Source organism: Micromesistius poutassou (assembly GCF_964030765.1).
Source record: "Micromesistius poutassou genome assembly, chromosome: 8".
Classification (NCBI taxonomy): Eukaryota; Metazoa; Chordata; class Actinopteri; order Gadiformes; family Gadidae; genus Micromesistius; species Micromesistius poutassou.
This window is the reverse complement of record NC_140278.1, coordinates 17140129-17159695: the sequence shown is the minus strand read 5'-3', so window position 1 is coordinate 17159695 and position 19567 is coordinate 17140129. Positions and strand designations below refer to the sequence as shown.

Here is a 19567-nt window from a genome sequence, read left to right as displayed (position 1 = left end):
ATGTGAGCACCTGGTCACGTGACTCAGTCGGCAGGCCAAATTCTGTATACGCTTTTAGATGTCGTTCCCCAAACACATGTCTCTGAAAATAATGTGAACCCCCTTTTCTATGGCAGCAAATAACCACTGCTGTCTTTCTTTTGGTCGGTCTATCACCGCTGTGACCGATGTCTAAGCGGAACCATGGGGCTTGGTCGGAGGACGGTTAATGATGTAGCACACTGTAAAGGGTGAGAGTTGAAGGGTATGTTGTGACTATGGCTTTTAGTGTTGGTGCCAGGCATGGCATTTTAGCGAGTAAAGGTTGGCTTTTTCACGCTCTCCAGGGAACATTGTCGCCACATATAGTCGCTATTCAAAGATCGGCTGAGATACAGGCCCTGCGAGGTTCGTCCCACTCAAACACAGACTCACAACACAACGAGGCATACTGCCTCGATCTTGTGAGGTAAGTTTAACTGGAGACTTTAGAATTATGATTCATATATTACAATTCATTAATATGTCTATGCATGAATTATAATACATTTCAGCACAGTAACTAGTTATAGTAAGAATAGTAACTGTAGCCCTTTCAAATACAAGTGTACTGTGTGTGTGTGTGTGTGTGTGTGTGTGTGTGTGTGTGTGTGTGTGTGTGTGTGTGTGTGTGTGTGTGTGTGTGTGTGTGTGTGTGTGTGTGAGAGAGAGAGTGTTTATGTGTGTAATGAATGTGTAATCGCCATGTGTTAAACAGCCACCGGTATGGGACTAATTGAATTTGGGACGTTTTGTTCTTCAGGAAGCGAGACTATGACGGGTTTGTGTGCTCTCTACTGTCCCCGGAGGTCTCCCGGCGCTCCTCCCTGGCCTTGAGAGCCTTCAACGTGGAGCTGGCACAGGCAGGTGTTATAGCTGTCAGCCCCTACCTGGGGACAGTGTTTGCCTGGATATAAATTGAACCACTACAAGTACCACCAGTACCATTCCTGCTGTTAATAGTAGTGCCGGGTAGTATCTGTTCAATAAGTTCTCTAATGTATATGCTGTTATAATGCATATGTAGTTATAAGGCAGGTTTGAACATTTTGAAATAATAATAATGTACATACAATGTAATAATTTATCTGTAATAATATAAGTCTGTCTGGTCTAGAATATACATTTTCATCAAGCGATACATAAAGCCATAAAGTCATAAACTATGCATATGTTAGATGTGACAGTGTGGCCAACCTCTTTGCTGATGTTTCTGCCCTAAACAGGTGAAAGACTCTGTTTCCCAGAAGACGATTGGTCTGATGCGCATGCAGTTCTGGAAGGCGGCAATAGAAGACATCTACAGGGATGACGCCCCCTTACAACCGGTCTCCGCGGAGCTGTGGAAGGTTGGTATTACAGCGTGTCTCTTCTAGGAGACAGGACTGCTGTTGGCTTTTTATGTATAAATGAAATTCCCTTTGAATAAAGTAAATGTTATTTTATGTTTGGGTTCTATGTTCACCTCACTCATCAGACTGTACACTGTGTGTGGTTCTGCAGGCAGTGAAGCAACACCATCTGACCAAGAGATGGTTGCTGAGGATCATTACAGAGAGGGTAAGAAACAATTAACTTGCATTGTGCTGCCACCCTAACCTGATTTTTTGTTGCTGGCTCTAAAGCTGGACTCTGTTTTGTAGTGTTTTTCTATTTTGGTTAATAGGTTTGGTGTCTTGCTAGGAGTGTATAGATATGACATGTTATTCGGTTTCATTGGTAGATCTAATGCCATACTTCATAACTGCTGGGAATAATTTGTTTGTCGTCCAGTACTTCATGTTTGAAGTGATGCCCTTACTAAGGCAGGGGAGGGTTGTGTTGCTTTGGGAAGTATTTAGGGAGGTTGTGTTGCTTTGGGAAGTATTCAGGAATGTTGGGTTTCTTTCCGTGTCCCCAGGAGAAGGACATGGAGGACCGAGCCTACAGGAACCTCCAGGAGCTGGAGGCGTACTCGGAGAACACCCAGTCCTCCCTGCTCTACCTCCTGCTCCAGAGTCTCGGTATGACCAGCTGCTGTATGCAACGGAGGAGGTTCACCTCAGGGCAGAATGGACAGTGTCCCTGCCGGTCACCCAAGACGCCGGGATTAAATTCTCAGAGGATTTACTAGTGACACAACCAGTGAATCTGCCCATCATCTTATGTTTCGATTGTTCTCAGCCTCACAACCAAGTCGCTAAGCTATGAAAAGAGGCAAAATGTATTGATTGTTGATTGATGTATTGGAGGTCACATATTCACCATTGCACCATACGGTTATAGGGGAAACGTTTGTTTGTGATGCATGTGCGGCTTACTTGTATAAGCAAATGTATAGGCTTGTGTTGCACGCCCTCACGTGTGTGTGTGTGTGTGTGTGTGTGTGTGTGTGTGTGTGTGTGTGTGTGTGTGTGTGTGTGTGTGTGTGTGTGTGTGTGTGTGTGTGTGTGTGTGTGTGTGTGTGTGTGTGTGTGTGTGTGTTCCCCCAGGTGTGAAGAACGTCCACGCCGACCACGCAGCGAGCCACATCGGCAAGGCCCAGGGCATCGTGACCTGCCTGCGCGCCGTACCCTACCACAGCAGCAGGCGCAAGGTCTATCTGCCCATGGACGTCTGCATGCTGGTAAGTCCTGTCATCTCCTCAGGGGGAAGATACATGGGCTCCAAGGGCATGCAATGGATGAATGTGATGCCAGCACACAGAGTGAAAAGATAGGTCAGAGAATGCAGGAGTGACAAATGAGTGGCCTTTGCCATTATACTATACTGGCCTGGCTTGACTTGGTTTGACTCTGCATGGCAGCCCAGCGCCACTGGGATTTGCGTCTCCATTACAACAGGGCTAGCCACTGAAGGTGTGTCTTTAACTGAGGACGTGCTTGCCTTGAGTCGATGTCACAACACACACAATTATTGTTGTCTACTTTGTAAAAAAACCTGGTAGGATGTGATTTGGTTTGTTTCAGACAGAAGGAACTCAAACAATGATATCAGCGATGATTATTACAATAGCTTAATAGCTCATTTAGTGACTATTTTCTGTTTATGTCCATTATCCAATGTTTACACAATGGATAATGTTTCACACATTTCAGTCCTTGTTCAACAAGCCTTTTTGTGTTGCAAGGGAATATCGTCAAACTAAAATCGCCGCAGTGCTCTGCTATCTAAACCTTCATTACCCTTCTTAGGCTTACTCTAGGCTAATATATTACAAACAATGTAATCCGTTCCCTGTTCTCAAGGTGGAAGCTCAAGTACTCAAGTGTTCATTACACTGTGACCTTCTGAAAAGTATTCCAGTGTTGAGGCATTTTCTAGTTGGAAGTAGGGTGGTTTGAGATTAATGATGTTAACTATTGAACTCCCTAATGTCCTCCCAAAGATCCAAGAAGTTATTGTTGATTATTTGATAAGAGTTTATTTGTTTGTTCTGCTTGAGTTATTGCTTTAGAGTTGAGTTAAAGTTGCAAGCAGGTAAACTTAAACATAAAAGTTCAATAGTCCTAAAGGCATGAGGTAAGATATTGATACTCACTATCTAGCTCTGAACAGTTCCTCCTCAACCTCATACGTGTTCCTCCTTTTGGCCACTAGATGGCCCTGTTGTCAAGGGTCAAGGACGGTGTCATAACTCCGTTTTTGTTCCGTTTTTGGCATGCCAATAAGAATAGTAAACACTTGTTTACTACGTTTGTCCCCTGTCCCCTGAGAACTCTGTGGCCCTGTCTAGAACTCAAACATGCTAATTAAATATCACCCATCCACATCAAGTGTCTGATTTAAGGTTTGGAATAGAGTGACCTATAGGGAAAAAACAAGTAACCAATCTGACCAATATGTGTGTGTGTGTGTTTGCGTGTGTCACCAGCATGGCGCCTCACAGGAAGACTTCATCCGTGGCAGCCGGGAACAGAACGTACGCGACGTCATCTACGACATCGCCAGCCAAGCTCACGTTCACCTGGAACACGTAAGCATCATGGCTCCTTCTCCTTAATGAACACAGGAAGTAGAGCAGGCTCCTCCCCCTCCAGTAAGAGCCAGGGCCTCTACGGATTCTGTTTTTTACTTAGGAAAATTCCTTTCCTAACGAGATCACCCGGAAATACTTGGGGGAATGATTGTTCGAATTTTAAAAATGCTTAGGAAAGGTGCCTCGATGCAACTTTAACCCACCTTTAGCATAGGTTACTCCTGACCAACCTTTACGAAAGGAAAGGAGATATTTGTAACCCATAATCATCCTTTATGGCAGCAATATTTAAAGCAACAGGCCACCGACGAAGTTTACAGACTCTACGCGAAGACGCATGAGATGCGGTAAAGCAGAAGAAGATAAGAAAATAAAATGCCACCTTTAAGAAAGACTACTGGGACAGTTATTTCAACATCAACATATGTTTAGCCTCTTTTTTTTCACATGTGAATTGGGATTCAAGTGGCCTAAAATATTCCCATTGGCCAAGTCCGACCTAAGTGATTCTCACTGTTGGCGACAACCTGATTGAAATCAATACGACAAGAATGCATGGATCAAAGAGCGCTTGTTGTAGTCCATCTTCGGAAAATTGTAGTTTCAATCTAGAGACGCTAGAGGTCAGCAATACCCGCCGTCGTACAATGACTTTGGAAAAGTGGAGTTTAATTAATTTTAAACAGTGTTGTCTTTTCCTATGTTCGAAAGGAAGCACCTTTTCATCTCTCCTTGACCCAATGACGTTTTCCAAAAAGGTTAAGTGAAGGAGGCATAAAGGTTAGGAGATTTGATTATTCATAGAGGCCCCCGGCTTCTCCCTCTCCCCTTAATACAGGAAGTTACAGTAGGTTCCTCCCCCTCCACTATCTTAACACAGGAAGTTGGAGAAGACTCCAGGAAGTTGATAATAAGTACTGGCTTCAAAAGCTTAGAGCAGTGTCACTCTGCCCAGTTAATTGTGTAATAATCCATACACTAATCCATACATTCAGCCTCCACCCAGAATGGAATTTTAAAACTCAAAACTTGTCGAGAAAGAGACTCATTGTTCCTCTAAATATGCCTCCCAGCAATAACCATGATACAATTTTACAGAATTGTGAAATTGGAAAATATTGCACAACCGTGTCGAAGCCTGAGTCTTTCCCTTGTTAACGGTGATGTTAGAGGGGAGGGGACTCTTTGGGATTAAGGCCCAGTCCCATTTCTCTCCCCTTAACAAGAACACTTGCTTTGAGTGCCCTTAGCTGCAAGTCAGCTACCGAGCTGGCTAGCATTCAAGGGTTGATTTTAAGGGAAAAACAGCACTCCCCCTTGCTCCCTTAAGTATTGGGACACCCTACCCCTTCGCGGGAACACGCAAAATCTAGGGTTAGGGCTCAGATCTAGGGGAAGGGGGAGAATTGGGACAGGGCCATACTCTTGCTGTTCATCCCTTGGCAACAGCACTGGAGATACATGATCACAGACATGGACCCAGCTTGTTCAATGTCACGCCTCTGACCCACCTTATCAGACCAATCCTTTTCTTTCTCCAAATCAGAAACCACCCACACACTCATCCCAATAGGCTCTTCAGTATCCCCAGACCATACAGATGGACCCAGCAAAGCACTTGGCAATAACAAGAAGCAGTGGATATCTTAGAGATCCAATCCCTAGTAGGGCTGTTTCTAGAATATTCATAGCCCCACACAATTGAAGTAAAGCAGTGCAAAACATAAATTACATTAAGAGACAACAGCAGCAAAATCGGGACTGAAAACATGCACAAAGAAACGCAGCTTTGACTCAGTGTCCAAATCTGAAAAATGATTTGAGAAAACTTATCTGCAACACATGGATCCAAACGGTTAGCACATTCGTCTTCAGTACTGGGACTCTGTCAAGTCTGTAAAGTCTACATTCATTAACAAAAGGATGAACCTCACAGAAAAAAAACCTATCTCAAATTGAAAATAGCATAACATGTAAATCATCCTTGGACCCCTGGAACTCTCTCTGAACGACAGAGCGTGAATAACTTTTTAATCATTAACACTTTCAATTACCAATTTTGCACCTCGAGACCTAGTGAAGTACCAGGAATGTTGCTGGGAGAGGCAGGGAAAGGGTCGGGTCCGTCTGACCTGAGACACTGTAACGTGGAGTGAGCTGAGGACGTATTTGAATCCGCCACCGTTTATCGTGACGTACCAATGCTTTTCAGGTGATCCAATCACAATGTCAATACAGCTTTGTGTGTGCATAGTGCCATTAGCTGGACTGTCCCTTCGCTGTGCCATGTGTGAAAGGGCACTATACGGAAATGTTCTAAAGGGTATCTGCACGTGTGAATGCAGATACCCTGAATTGTATGTGCCTTGTAAAAAAACCCAAGCAACACAAAGATTTTCCCAATATTGTCCCGGGAGCTAGATTGGATTAATGGGTTGAAATCAACCTATTTTCAAAAGGTAAACCAATTTCATCTCCAACCGCTGCAGAAGAATGGGTCTTATTAGCTCCAAAGGAAAAATGCTACCGAACGGTAGCATTTGTCCTTGGGACATCATGTCCTCCATAAAAGATTGCATTCATGCCGAAGGATCGCACAGCCACCCATATTTTTACCCCTAACCACTCTGAGAAAAGCCCATGTACATGAAACAGAAATATAAAGTATTCATGCTTAGTGGATTTTAAAAAGGACTTTGATTCCATCTGGCATGAAGAGTATGGTTACAGTTCTCAACAACCTGAATCATCATTTGCTCGTCCCTATAACTATATAACCCTCAGGGTGATCTATTGTGTGAATGTTTAACAGCATTAGATCGCTGGTATCGATATTCAACGCAAATCCTCATGTGGCAATATGTGGGTAACGTTTTCCAGTGTGAGTGTCCTATTCTGAAATAGAATGGATTCATCATCGTGGATATCATTGTTTCGCCGGCCGCCCAAATATATGAAACAAATCCATCTGAGTTTACGGTAGGCCATAATATAAAACAAGGCAATAAAAGTGTGTGTTTTTAGCCATCAACTTAAGAAAAGCGCATCATCAGTTAAAGACACACATACAAAAGCCTAGCCCGGTTGTATTGGACAGACGGATCCAAGCCAGGCTGGGCTGCTGTGCAGGGTGGAACTGTGTGAAAAAACACCACCAGGTGGCTTTACCGGGCTCCTCCAAAACCAGCACACAGGGTGGGACGTTCAAACCCAGTTTATTGTAGAAGTTGAAGGATAAATGATTCTCATAGCAGGTGTAACGATAGTTATGTTATTAGAACTCTAGTTCTATGATTGTAGGCGTAGCTGTCTAGGCTTAGCCTGCCTGCGCGCGAGCGAGCACATGTACGGAAGAAGCCCATAGGGCGAAGCCTAGACGAAATAGAAAAGGCTGCCATGTCGGAGATCTCTGAGTGTGCGGTGATGGCTGGTTTAACCTATGGCCATTGATTGTTTGATGCACCACAGGTGTGCAGCCTCACCCAGCCCCAGAGTCCAATCAGTGTGAATGGGGCCAGGAGAGGCTGCTTGAACCAGCCATCAACCACACACACTCCACAGCTACAAAGATCCACAGTCCTCTCTGGTTTTACTTTGGCACACACAGAGCTCAAGTGCTTAATCTTTGCCGATGACCTGATGACATTGCCACTGACGGTGAACAGGAAAAAGACCAGTATTTTCACCTTTCAATATCGATAGAATACTCCAAAAACATTAATTCCCACCGGACAATACAGAAATGTAATTTGAGTTTGACATTCATGGCCACTGGACATTTTGGCATGGCTGCAAATTAATTAACAGAGAAAGCCAGAAGGGTTTTTTACACCATCAGAAACATTCAAATGTCTTCATGGCTAGTGAACTGTGGATTCTATCAGCTTACCACGACCTATAAGAGTGAGAAAAGCAAGGCAAGGCAAGGCAACTTTATTTATATAGCACTTTTCATACACAAGGCAGACTCAAAGTGCTTCACATATAAACATTGTCATACAATAAAAGAAAACAATAGTTAAGTAAAAAGTAAAATACATAGAAAATAAAGGAAAAGTTAAAAAAAACATTTTAGAAAGGCAGAGTTAAAAGAAATGCATTTTAGAAAGTGAGAAAATAAAGGCAAAGTTAAAATAATAAATATTTAAGATTTAGCAGAAAGCTAAAGCAAACATAAAAGTCTTAAGTCTTGTTTTAAAAGCTGTCAGAGTTGGGGCAAGTCTTAAATCCTCAGGGAGTTTATTCCAGCTATTTGTTGCATAGTAACTAAATCCTGCTTCCCCATGTTTCGTGTTGACTCTGGGGATAACTAACAGATTGGTCTCAGAGGATCTTAGTGGCCTAGAAGGCTTATGTAGTGGAAGCATATCAGTTAAATATTTTGGCCCTAAACCATGTAGGGATTTATAGGTTAGCAACATGATTTTAAAATCAATTCTCTGACATACAGGGAGCCAATGTAATGATTTAAGAATTGGTGTAATATGTTCACATTTTTTGGTTTTTGTTAGAACTCTAGCAGCAGCATTCTGAACAAGCTGTAGTTGCCTTTTTTGGGAGACCTGTAAGGAGACCATTGCAGTAATCAAGCTTGCTAGTGATAAAGGCATGTACAAGTGTTTTTAAGTCTTCGGTAGACATGAGCCCTCTAAGTCTTGCTACATTTTTAAGGTGATAATAAAAAAAAGCACCCTAAAGAACCCCTGAATTCAGAGCTGTGGAAGAATATACTCTATAAGTTCACTGGGCCGTTATCCGATGGAGATCAACATTCAAAAGCAAGTTTATTTTTTAATATCTCCAATCCAGCGAGCCCTAGTCCCATCGGTGTAAAGCCCTGCAAGCCGCGGCCTGAACCTGGGTAAGAGGCCCCTCTGCCAGCCGATTCGCTCCAGCCTCAGGGCTTCGGTCCAATCACCTTATCTCTGGAAAGAAATGACAAAACATCAAAGGGAATTGGATTTCTGCCCGACCCTATAGCAAGAGTGGACAAAGTATCTGGATAGAAAACTGATGAAATCCCTGACAACAGATGGGCTCAGCCCAAGCCTGGCCGTGGAGAGAGGCCATCACAGGCGGAACTCACTACCCACAGAAACCTGGCTCACTATCAGTTTGTGTGTGAGAGAGAAATAGTTTTATGCACTGGATCTCAACTTTGAGCGATCAAAGACGATTGGTGTTGTTTATTGACAGTCTCCCCATGTGAGATTTTATGCTCAACCCATAGGATGTTGTCTCTGAGGAGCAGGGATATCGTGAGGGTGCCAGACTCCTCAGCTCCCATCGTCACGGTGTGTATGTGTGCACCTCGGTAGCAGACAGTAAAAGCTTTGTTTGTTTGATTCCTCTCTTCACAGGCTCGGGGCTTCAGCAAAAACGTTCCCGCCTCGGCTGCCCCTGCATTCCTCCAAACGGTACGCACGCACACGCACACACACACACACACACACACACACACACACACACACACACACACACACACACACACACACACACACACACACCTCTTTCCACTGGTTGCTCCAGTCCATTAACGTGACGCAGACGATACAAACCAACAGAAGTGGTGATGGTGGTGTACTGTACTGGGTTAAATATATGCTTGGTTAATGTTTGTATTCAATTTATCATTTTTTCACGATGTGTGTGCTAATCACACAACCCCTAAAACAGTCACAATTTATGTTGAAAAAAAAAGATGACTATATAAACTATTGTTTACCTTTTTGAACAATAACATTCTTCAATTTGAAGGAGCACAACACCGATTTCTATAGATAGAAATAGCCCCCCTCCTCTCTTCAACGAGAGCAGACACATGTGACATGACTGTGGCATGACTCACACGACTCGGTCCTCCTCTAACATGTAAGCGTGAAGGCCCGGGCTGCGTGGGTGCTGAAGACACGCAAGACAGTTAGCGACAGAGAGGAGGCCTTAAAGGAAGCACATAATGCCCCCTGACCACAGTCCCCAGCCTCCCCAGCCACGTGACCGTAGAGCACGTGAGGAGGCGGCGGCGGCGGCGGCGGCGGCTGCTGCTGCTGCTGCGGCGCGTAACCTCGGAAACCAAACGGAGCCTCTTCTCTCGAGCGGCGTCGGGCTGTCTTGTTGACGAGTGTGACGTGTGCCATGTCGATGAGCACCTCCAACTCCTCCGCCACCTCCACCTCCTCCGGCCTCTTTGTCCGCCGTGTCAAGCTGCTTCCCCTGCTGAGTGCATCCTCCACACAGCACTCTTCTCCTCTCCCCTCCGCTGGCTGTTTATTGTCGTCGCACTCTGGCTCTTAATGCGACCTCCATCAAACAGCTCTAAATTTTTCTCTTTTTTTTTTTTTTTGCAAAATAACCTAAATTATTTACATTAGCTGAGAATTTGCTTACCTCATCTGAACCTCATCTCAGTGATATTTCCAAAAAATCAGCATGGTGTTCTTAAATGAAAGGTATTCTTAAATGAAAGTGTGTGTGTGTGTGTGTGTGTGTGTGTGTGTGTGTGTGTGTGTGTGTGTGTGTGTGTGTGTGTGTGTGTGTGTGTGTGTGTGTGTGTGTGTGTGTGTGTGTGTGTGTGTGTGTGTGTGTGTGTGTGTGTGACGCTCTTCTGTGCCTGTGTTTGCTCTGCTCTTCCGAGTGCGCCTTTCGTGTCATACATAATGCATATGCCACGCTCTTTGGTGTGTGTGTGTGTGTGCGTGTCCCCGCTCTTTGCGCCAACACCCACACCCCCCCCCAATGTTGAATGTGCGCATTGAGATTCAATTCATGTTCTTGGCGTGTGATGTGGTGCGGCGTGGCCTGAGACGGCGCCGGTGGGCTGCCGGCTCCTGGTTTTCCTCCTCGCTCTCGTGTGCACGTACTGCGCCCACACACAAAGTGACTCTTTTATCTCCTAATGAGAAAGGAACGCCATTAATCCAATCCAAGCCTGTGTACGCCAAACTCAAACTCACGGCTGCTCTCATCCAGAGGGGCCGCTGCCTTTTGAGCCTTTTGTTGGCTTGAGGTAATTAATTGAGGGGATGGTATTTTGAAACTGCGCTACGGTAAATAGTTTTTGTTTCATTGCACTTCCGGGAGGTGCGTCACTCAGAGAGGTGAGAGAGAGAGGTAGAGGGAGAGTTGTTTATTCTGCTTGCGGTTGTTTATTCAGTGGGGAGAACCAACCCTCACCACTGTGAGACAGCAGCAGCTGGTTACAAGTAACCTGCATACAAGTCATAGCTGCTTGAGCTAAATATATATTGTATATTAACAATATAAGATTATTTATTTTACGTTTATTTGACAGGGACAATGCACACATTATAGCCACAAGGCTAATTTACATCTGTTGTCCCTGGACAGGAGTTGATAACTCCTGTTATAAAAAGACAACATGCAATGAGTGGGGACAATGACCCAAACACACATCACAGTGACATACACAGTGACATATAATACAATTGAGTAATGAGTAATTATAGAATAATCATCATGATAATCAAAGTTCAACCCAGGTATATATATATATATATATATATATATATATATATATATAACTATCAAATGAGTTATAAAAGATAGTAAATATCCAGACCGCTTTTTTGATTTATCGTAGCTCCATGTTTACGGTACCCTCCCCCAGTGGCATGCTGACTGCACACAGACACACTTGGCAGAGCTCTTCTTCTGTGGTGTGCAGGTGGTGCTGGAGGACTACCTGCAGAAGGTGCGGCGGGCCGACTTTGACGTGTTCCACCCCAGCCTGAGGAACAGGAACCCCCTCCTCGCCTTCCAGCTGTACCTGCGCTCCTGGAAAAAGACCTACTGACCCTCAGCTCTCTCTCTCTCTCTCTCTCTCTCTCTCTCTCTCTCTCTCTCTCTCTCTCTCTCTCTCTCTCTCTCTCTCTCTCTCTCTCTCTCTCTCTCTCTCTCTCTCTCTCTCTCTCTCTCTCTCTCTCTCTCTCTCTCTCTCTCTCTCCCTCCCTCTCTGGCCCTGAGTCACAGACCGCCCTCCCCGATGAAGTCAGGAGGACAGGCCGCTCTCTGAGGAGGGGGCGGAGTCTGAATGTGTGAGTGGGTCTGAACAGGAACGCTGACCATCACCAAACCTCCAAAGCTGCTCATTGTGGTGGGCCTCTGTCCCTGAACACACAGGACCACGGACATCCACTGTTCTCAAGCCAACCCTTCACCTATATGGATCTACTGTTGCACAGTGTTTGTATTGTTCTGCACTGGTATTACTATGACTGACTATGGTACAGTATTGGTCACCTTGTGTACTCATTCCAGGTCTACTAAGACTGGCACCGGTTTCATTAATGTGTGTGTGTGTGTGTGTGTGTGTGTGTGTGTGTGTGTGTGTGTGTGTGTGTGTGTGTGTGTGTGTGTGTGTGTGTGCGCGTGCGCGTGTGTCAGTAGGGTTGTCCTGGTCCCTACTACTGTTTAAAGTAGTAGTTTATACCAATCCACAAACATAGGCTGTGAACAATTTATTTATTACAATTACCCCAACAAACTCTGGAGAGGTGCTATAAGTAGGTATATGTTTATACTTGGAGTCTTATGAAGGACTTAACACCTTGAAATCACAGACTTAGTAAGTCAGGGTAACAGTGCTCCGAAGCAAGGCACACATACCATTGTTCTTCATTCGAATAGAAAACGGCACTGGGTATACTGCGATGTCTTTCCAGTGGGCAGCAAAATAACCGTGTTTTACTTCTGAATGCACAGTGGAAGCTAGTGGTTGTTGTGGGCAAGTCCTGGGTGTGTGAATGTGATTTCATTCTGTAAATGTAAAATGCTTTGCTTCCAAATAAATTGAATAAGGTAAAAAAAATTGATGTTTTTCTTTTTGGTTGTATTCGGCCAGACACAATAATGCGATCAACAAATTGTGGTTTGGATAATGGGTTACATCTAGCAAAACAACATTTAAACTAACACTGTAGACTCCGAGCTGCGATTTTCTGATCTGTGAGTGTGTGTGTCTGTGTGTGCATGTTTTGTAATGCTTCTGTAAATGTCAACATCTCAGTTGAGATGTAAATCCTATTCCGTTTTTGGGGCAAAATGTATTAAAAAATGGAATCAAAAAGATGTAACATGTATGTGTAGATGTGTGTGTGTGTGTATATATATATAATTATTGCAAAAGGTAGGGAAAATCCTTCCTTTGAACATTGTTCCAGAGAGGTGGTAAGTGGTCTGATAATGCTCTGGGTGAGTGCAGCAGTGAACTCCTAATGGTGGGCCTGTGAACGAGGTCTGCATCTTCAACACCCAGCCGTCCTAATTACCTTGTAGTCCAGGGAGGCTTGCTTGTTTTTGTATGTAAACTGCGTGCACTCCACCGGACTCACAGACCGTTGGACTGTAGTGCGCGTCAGCCAGAGAGATTGTTTACCTCTGAAATAATTGTATGTGAAGCACTGCAGCTCTTAATCACAACGTGTGAGTTGGCTAATGGTTTGTTTAGAAAGTCTAGGTGTGTGTATTCAATTCAATCTCAAGTTCAAGTCTTCCTCTTATTACCATATATATATATGTCAAGCAGCCTGTAGCTACAAGTATTGAATGATGAATATATTTCCCATGAATGAAATAAGCTAAAGTAATGATGCAGTAGTGAAAAAGTGATGATACTGGTTAAAAGCATGGGTTTTGGGTAGGTGTGTGGGTTTTGTAGCAGGGTTTTGTAGCGGTGAGATGGGATGGAGCATTGCTCTTGGGACCTGATTAGAGTAAAAAGTGAGTCGTCAATTCACTAATCATGTCATCTCTTAACACACGACAGTAGTGGGCCAGGGTAGGAGATGAACATAGGAAGAGGGTGAGACAGAAGGAGAGAGGAAGGTTGACGGCAGACTACTTGTTGAGTAGTTTTATTCACTCCATGCCATTACCAAGCCTGTCTGTTCCACTCCTCCAATGTGTATTTTAGAAACCTCTGGTGGACCTTCCACTGCGTGTGCATGCATGTGTTTGAAGGTGTGAGTGTGAGCAGAGAAACAATTATGGGAAAATTTCCTTTCATTATCTTTGTAGAATCTGTGTGGCATATTGAGAAAAGAAATGACTCACTTCATAGATGAGTCTGTTGTTAAATAAGGACAGATGTTATCTTTGGAATTCTATTAAATGTTCCCATCTAGGAATGTGTCACCATCTACGGTTGAAGGTTGTCCTTTTGTTACCCAGCCTTCTTTATTCGGAAGGATGTTGGATTGTATTATGTGTTTTTCTTTTTTTATCAATAGTGTTTTTGAGAGAGACTCACTTCAATAGACGCAAATGTTTTATACGAGTGTTCACCTGGACTCTTTGGAGGTCCTTGTTAAGAGATGGTTGACCACTTTCTCCCTCACAAGTGACATTAACAGACAAGGTGGATGGGAACAGTTCTGCAACACAAGGGAGACCAAAATAAAGTTGAAAGGAAGGTCAAAATATTCACTTGCCATTAAATAGTCTCTAGAGTTTTTGTGTTGCATAAAACATTAACACACACATTTTCACACAAATAATGGCCTCTTGTTCGTATTTCTGTATGATAATTTTGAAGTCGTTCCATTGACCCGAGTGGCTAGCCCTGAGTGGCTACGTTGGTAGAGAACCACAGTTCTATTTCACTGGTCAACTTTAGTCCTCTTCTTTTTTGTTACCCCAGAGATATTGGCGAGTCTAATCCCTGGAGCATTTCTGAGTTCCCTTGTAATGAAAAAGATGTCAAAGTGGATTTTGCTGGGTTTGGTTGGGGCCAACATTGCTAGGACACAACTTTTACACCTAAATGTGTGGCTTATGTTATCAAGGTTTTAAGGTATTTTTATTGATACTTAATATATTGAGATTTGCTAACTGAGTGCACGTCTCCGGCTCACTCATTTATAAATATTGTTTCATGTAGTTCCCTCTTGTTCTTGAGCTTGGGTATTATATGCGGCCCATTTTGAAAATAAATCATCCATTGTCTATGATACAGAATACAGGTCTTTATTTTTGTCAAATCGACATATAATGTATACATTCATATACAGTTTGTATTAACTGGTGCAAACATCAAAGAGATTTGCAGGGGATAGAATATCTGAACTGTTAACGTCTTACACATTGAGTGTGCCATTTTGAATTGTGCTGGTTGACATCACCAGATGAAAAGCTAAGCCAATCAGATAAGAGCATGGGGAAATTTTAATCTATGATGAGCTTTCGGTTCTGATATGACATAGCCCAACACCCTGGCACCGGGGGTAAGATAATGTGCTGATGGAGTTGGAGCAATCAGAATTCACTGCACTGATAAACAGTGGAGCCTCACGTTCCCTCCTCCCAACCTCCACATCTAATGTCACTACCCCCCCAAACCTCCTCTTCCAATGTCTCTCCCTGCTCCAAACCTCCTCTTCAAATATGCCCAGGGGGGCGAGATCGCTTCCCTGTAGGAATGCAAACGAGGCCGCGGCTCAATCGAAGCATATATTGTTACGCTCCGTTTGAGCAATCAACTGATTGCTGAAGGAAACTCTTTAAAAACGAAGATTGTCTGGTGCTAGAATGGTAATGACAACGTGGGAGCAGGGAGTGTGTGAGTCTGGACACTGTTAATTCATCACACTTTTTTCATCACCCTTTGATTAGGATGTTAGGAGCGTCGCAAAGAAAGGATCCAGTGATGCATTCTGCTGAACAAACCCCACTAATTTGAGACCTTTGTGCAGGTAGGCCTTGGGCATCTTGCAGACATTTGGAATCAAACTCGAAACCTTTCGGGTAGAACCTTCCAGCCACCATTCTACGTACGGTTTTAGTATGGTTTGAGTTAATTAAAAATGTTTGAGCATCTCTTGTTAGCAGGTTTCTCTAATTGGCAGAGCATGTCATTTGTGCTGTGTGTATTCTTTTTGTAAAGGAAATTAGTCTGTTGATTGCTATTTCAATGCACGGCTACCGTGGCAACCTCAAAGTGTAAATGATTCGACATGCTCCACGTGTGCACTCAACAAAAGAAGGAAAATTAATGCTAGCCGTTAAATGCATGATGCTTTGGCGACAAAACACTCAAACTAAACTTTACACTTTTGTTTCACATTTATATGCATGCATGCACACACACACACACACACACACACACACACACACACACACAAAAACACATCCACACACAAACACAAACACATCCACACACACACACACACACATACACTCACATGCCACTGAGAATGATTTGCGCATATGCAGTATAAATAATGCTGCACCTGTTTTTGAAGAAGAAGTTTATAGTTTATTGTTTAAAAGGATCCCCATTAGCTGTCACCAAAGTGGGATGAGCTAGTCTTCCTGGGGTCCACACAGAAAGACACAAAACATAATACACAAGATTCAAATCGTAATTCAGTTAACAATGATAAAAGCAGTAAATCATTATAAACATCATCAGAAATTATTCATAAAAAGTTATTACATTCATGGGTATTACAATCATTATTGCATTCGTATGCAGTATGTATGTCAATTACCTACTCACAAATTTAAATCTCTCTGGTAAATTTAAATTCTCAAATGGTACTTGAAAGATACTTCAGTTCTGAATCAAACAGTTGCCATGGAGATATGCCCATATATGTTGTTTAAGGTGACCATTGAGCAGTTGCCGGTGTGACTAAGGTGCTGTGACAGACTGCATGAAGGACATAGTGGAAAGTGTTGCTATGCTCTGGAACACTGACGTCTGTGCTGGTCGAAACAGACCAGTTCTACAATGAGTTTGGGTTTATATTGTCGATCAAGAAGACAAGAGGATTATCTCGTGGCACAGATGTGTGTTTGAACTACCGAGTAAGCCTCCTTAAGCAAGATGCTGAACCCTTACATGCTCCTTAAGGACATGTATCTCTTTAACCATCAAAATATTTAAGTGGCATTGAATGAAAGCGTTGGCTAAAGGACTTCAATAGTTTATAGTATTCACTCACACCAAGAGCGAATACTCGCAGTATTCGCTCTTGGAGGACTTTCTGGCAAAAGCTCTCAAATACAACCTCCTCCACATCAGGGCTGTCTGTCTTCCATCATGATTGAAGACACCTTTCTATAATTAAAAGCTACTCAGCATGAATCCTGACTGCATACGTGAAAGAAAGTAATTTGCTTGAATATTTCCCCACTCTAGTTCATTCCCATGATCGAACAACTGTTTTGTACAAGCAGTCACAGCTCCGTCAGTGGCTAATGGGAAAGCATTTAAAAGCAGATTTTGAATTAATCTGCTGGCAGGTCGCACCCCAAGCTGGCATAGTTGTCATAACATCGACTTGAAAAGCTTTCAAGATATCAATCAAGAAAAACATTGTCCCAACACTGATGCGTTAACACAGACTTGTAAAACGCTTGTTTACGTCTTTTAGGCCTGTCTTTGTGCACTAAGTACTGGATTCAATACAATGATCCGATGTAGTGAACTGCTCCTGATGAGGCGTAAACTCAATGCCTCCGGTATCATGGATTCGGGGCTGGATATGACTCAAAGAGAGGTAAAGGTTCAACAGGATTGTTTATTCAGAGATACAAGGTAAATAAACGTGCACTCTGGAGGTGGACAATGCAGCAACCAAGGACAATCTGCAGTCTATATAGATATGGGCGGAAGGGTAAAGAAGCCTCGCCTATAGGGGCTGATTCATCGCAGACACATAAAACCTTCATTGTCTTGACCACTATGTGTATGAGCAGAAACTAGTCAGAACTGGTGATAGCACTACTACTACTGTGTGGTCCATTAAGGTAGTAAGTTAGCTGTGAAATCGTGTGGTCTAATGAGGTAATAGAAGACATTTGTTGACATAACTTCAAAGCTGGCATACTTAATTGAAACAAGGGAAGATGAAAGCTACTGGGTGTAACCACACCAGGTTTGACCATGTGGATTTATGCCCTTCAGAACCCAACATTTGACGTCAATCTGGAAGGACTGTGGTTTGATGGACAAAACTGAAATCGGACGAAAGGTCTCACTGCCCTTTATCAGTGTTTTTATAACGATAAGAACACTGAATGACAATTTGTCCTGTGTGTGTGTGTGTGTCCTTGTGCCAATCTGTCCCTCTGTCTATAGAGCTCTCTTTTTCCCCATTCTGCACACACACACACACACACACACACAAACACACACACACTCACCTCCTTCTCCTCCGTCAGTTGAGATCACACACACACACACTCTCAAACAGCTCGCTGTCACATCCCTCGACACATGGGACCTCTGGGGTCGATCTCCCCACTGCCTCCGCACTCTCCGCTCGCTGACGAGAGCGGAGTGCATCTCGGTGGATAGGCCCTGCGGTGTTCGCCCCCGCTCCAGTCCCATGATATAGGCTGGCACCTCTTCTGTTGGATGCAGATTTCACCAAGTAGGACAAGAGAAACTCTGGCCCTACCCCAACCCCACCCCCAGCCTGCTCCAAAAGATAAAAACCATCTGCGCGAAAATCATGATCCCCTCTTCCTCCTCCTGCTCCCCCTCCCCCCACCTCCTCCCCCTTGCTCCTCCGCATCCCTCATCCTCTCCTCCTCCTCCTGCTCTCCCTTCTGCTTCTCCTGCTTCGAGCGTGACGCGAGCCAAGGGTAGCAAATAGCCTTGTAGTTTGTAGAGCTGCGCTGTGTCGCAGGAGCCTGACTTTTGGCCAAAGGGAGACCACGCACCAAAAGCATGCCTGCTAATATGTTTGATAGTGTATGTTTAAAGTTAATATTTAACCGTGGAAGGGAAGGCCCTGTACAGCATACGACCAAACACCATCGGTGGTGCTTTAGTGTCAGGCAGTGGGGCCTACCGTATGAGATCTCTTGTGAGCAACATCATTTTGCTCATGCCTCTTCTATCTCTTCCTCCGTCTCTTTGGGTTGCCCACAAGCTCGAGGGCTTAACCCCCCCCCCCCCCCCCCCTCTCCCCACTCCCCACTCCCCGTCTGCATTGCTATTCGTCTCGGCGTTGTATCACGCACGGGCTATAAGAGTGGTTCACGTGACTCTCGTTGTATCTTCCCCCCTCCAGCGTAGTTAGAGACTTTGGACAGACGACCGCTGATGTGATGGTGCGTGTGAGTCGGAACCCGAGGGGATTGGGAGAGAGAGTGACGGGCTGAGAGCTTGTGTCGTTTGGGGTGCATGACTGCCAGGGGTCCGATCCCTACGGGTCTGTTCTGACTCCGTTAGAATAGATTTACCGAATGCTATTAGAGAGTGGCGCGACTTAACGCAAGCGTTTTCATTAACACAATTAATTTATCAAAAAATAATTTATTCTACAACATAATACACCACCAGAATCACCGGTTGTAAGATGTGCCCATACCGGCCCACTTTTTTCAGGGGTGGAAGAATTTGAATAAATGAACAGCGCAAAACACTTACTATCCCTTTTTATTGTATATTGGATCAATGTTTGGCAAATGAAAAATCCACCTCAAGGATCAATTTATAAGAAAAAAATTCAATTTGGGATATATATTTGGGATCATTTCAATGAATCATGTGGGTTATCTTATATCTTATATCTTATATCTTATATAAATAATTTAAATACATTTTTTACAGTCCTCTCT

At 43.8% G+C, this 19567-nt stretch overlaps 1 protein-coding gene across 1 annotated transcript; it reads left to right on the top strand.

The window, feature by feature from the left end:
- The first annotated feature begins 79 nt into the window (after positions 1-79).
- ndufaf6 (NADH:ubiquinone oxidoreductase complex assembly factor 6) lies at positions 80-13044 on the top strand. The gene is made up of 9 exons (XM_084472134.1): positions 80-448; positions 782-881; positions 1245-1367; positions 1522-1578; positions 1919-2021; positions 2490-2623; positions 3872-3973; positions 9337-9393; positions 11661-13044. The coding sequence occupies exons 1-9, from the start codon at positions 258-260 to the stop codon at positions 11787-11789; spliced, it is 996 nt and encodes a 331-aa protein (XP_084328260.1). The 5' UTR covers positions 80-257; the 3' UTR covers positions 11790-13044.
- The last annotated feature ends 6523 nt before the right edge of the window (positions 13045-19567 follow it).

Bases quoted from the DNA above. Each gene is read 5' to 3' on its own strand.
- ndufaf6 (XM_084472134.1), top strand. From the start codon at position 258: ATGGCTTTTAGTGTTGGTGCCAGGCATGGCATTTTAGCGAGTAAAGGT. The intron at 1,368-1,521 runs GTTGGTATTACA...GTGGTTCTGCAG, and splicing joins TCTCCGCGGAGCTGTGGAAG to GCAGTGAAGCAACACCATCT. The intron at 1,579-1,918 runs GTAAGAAACAAT...CCGTGTCCCCAG, and splicing joins TGAGGATCATTACAGAGAGG to GAGAAGGACATGGAGGACCG.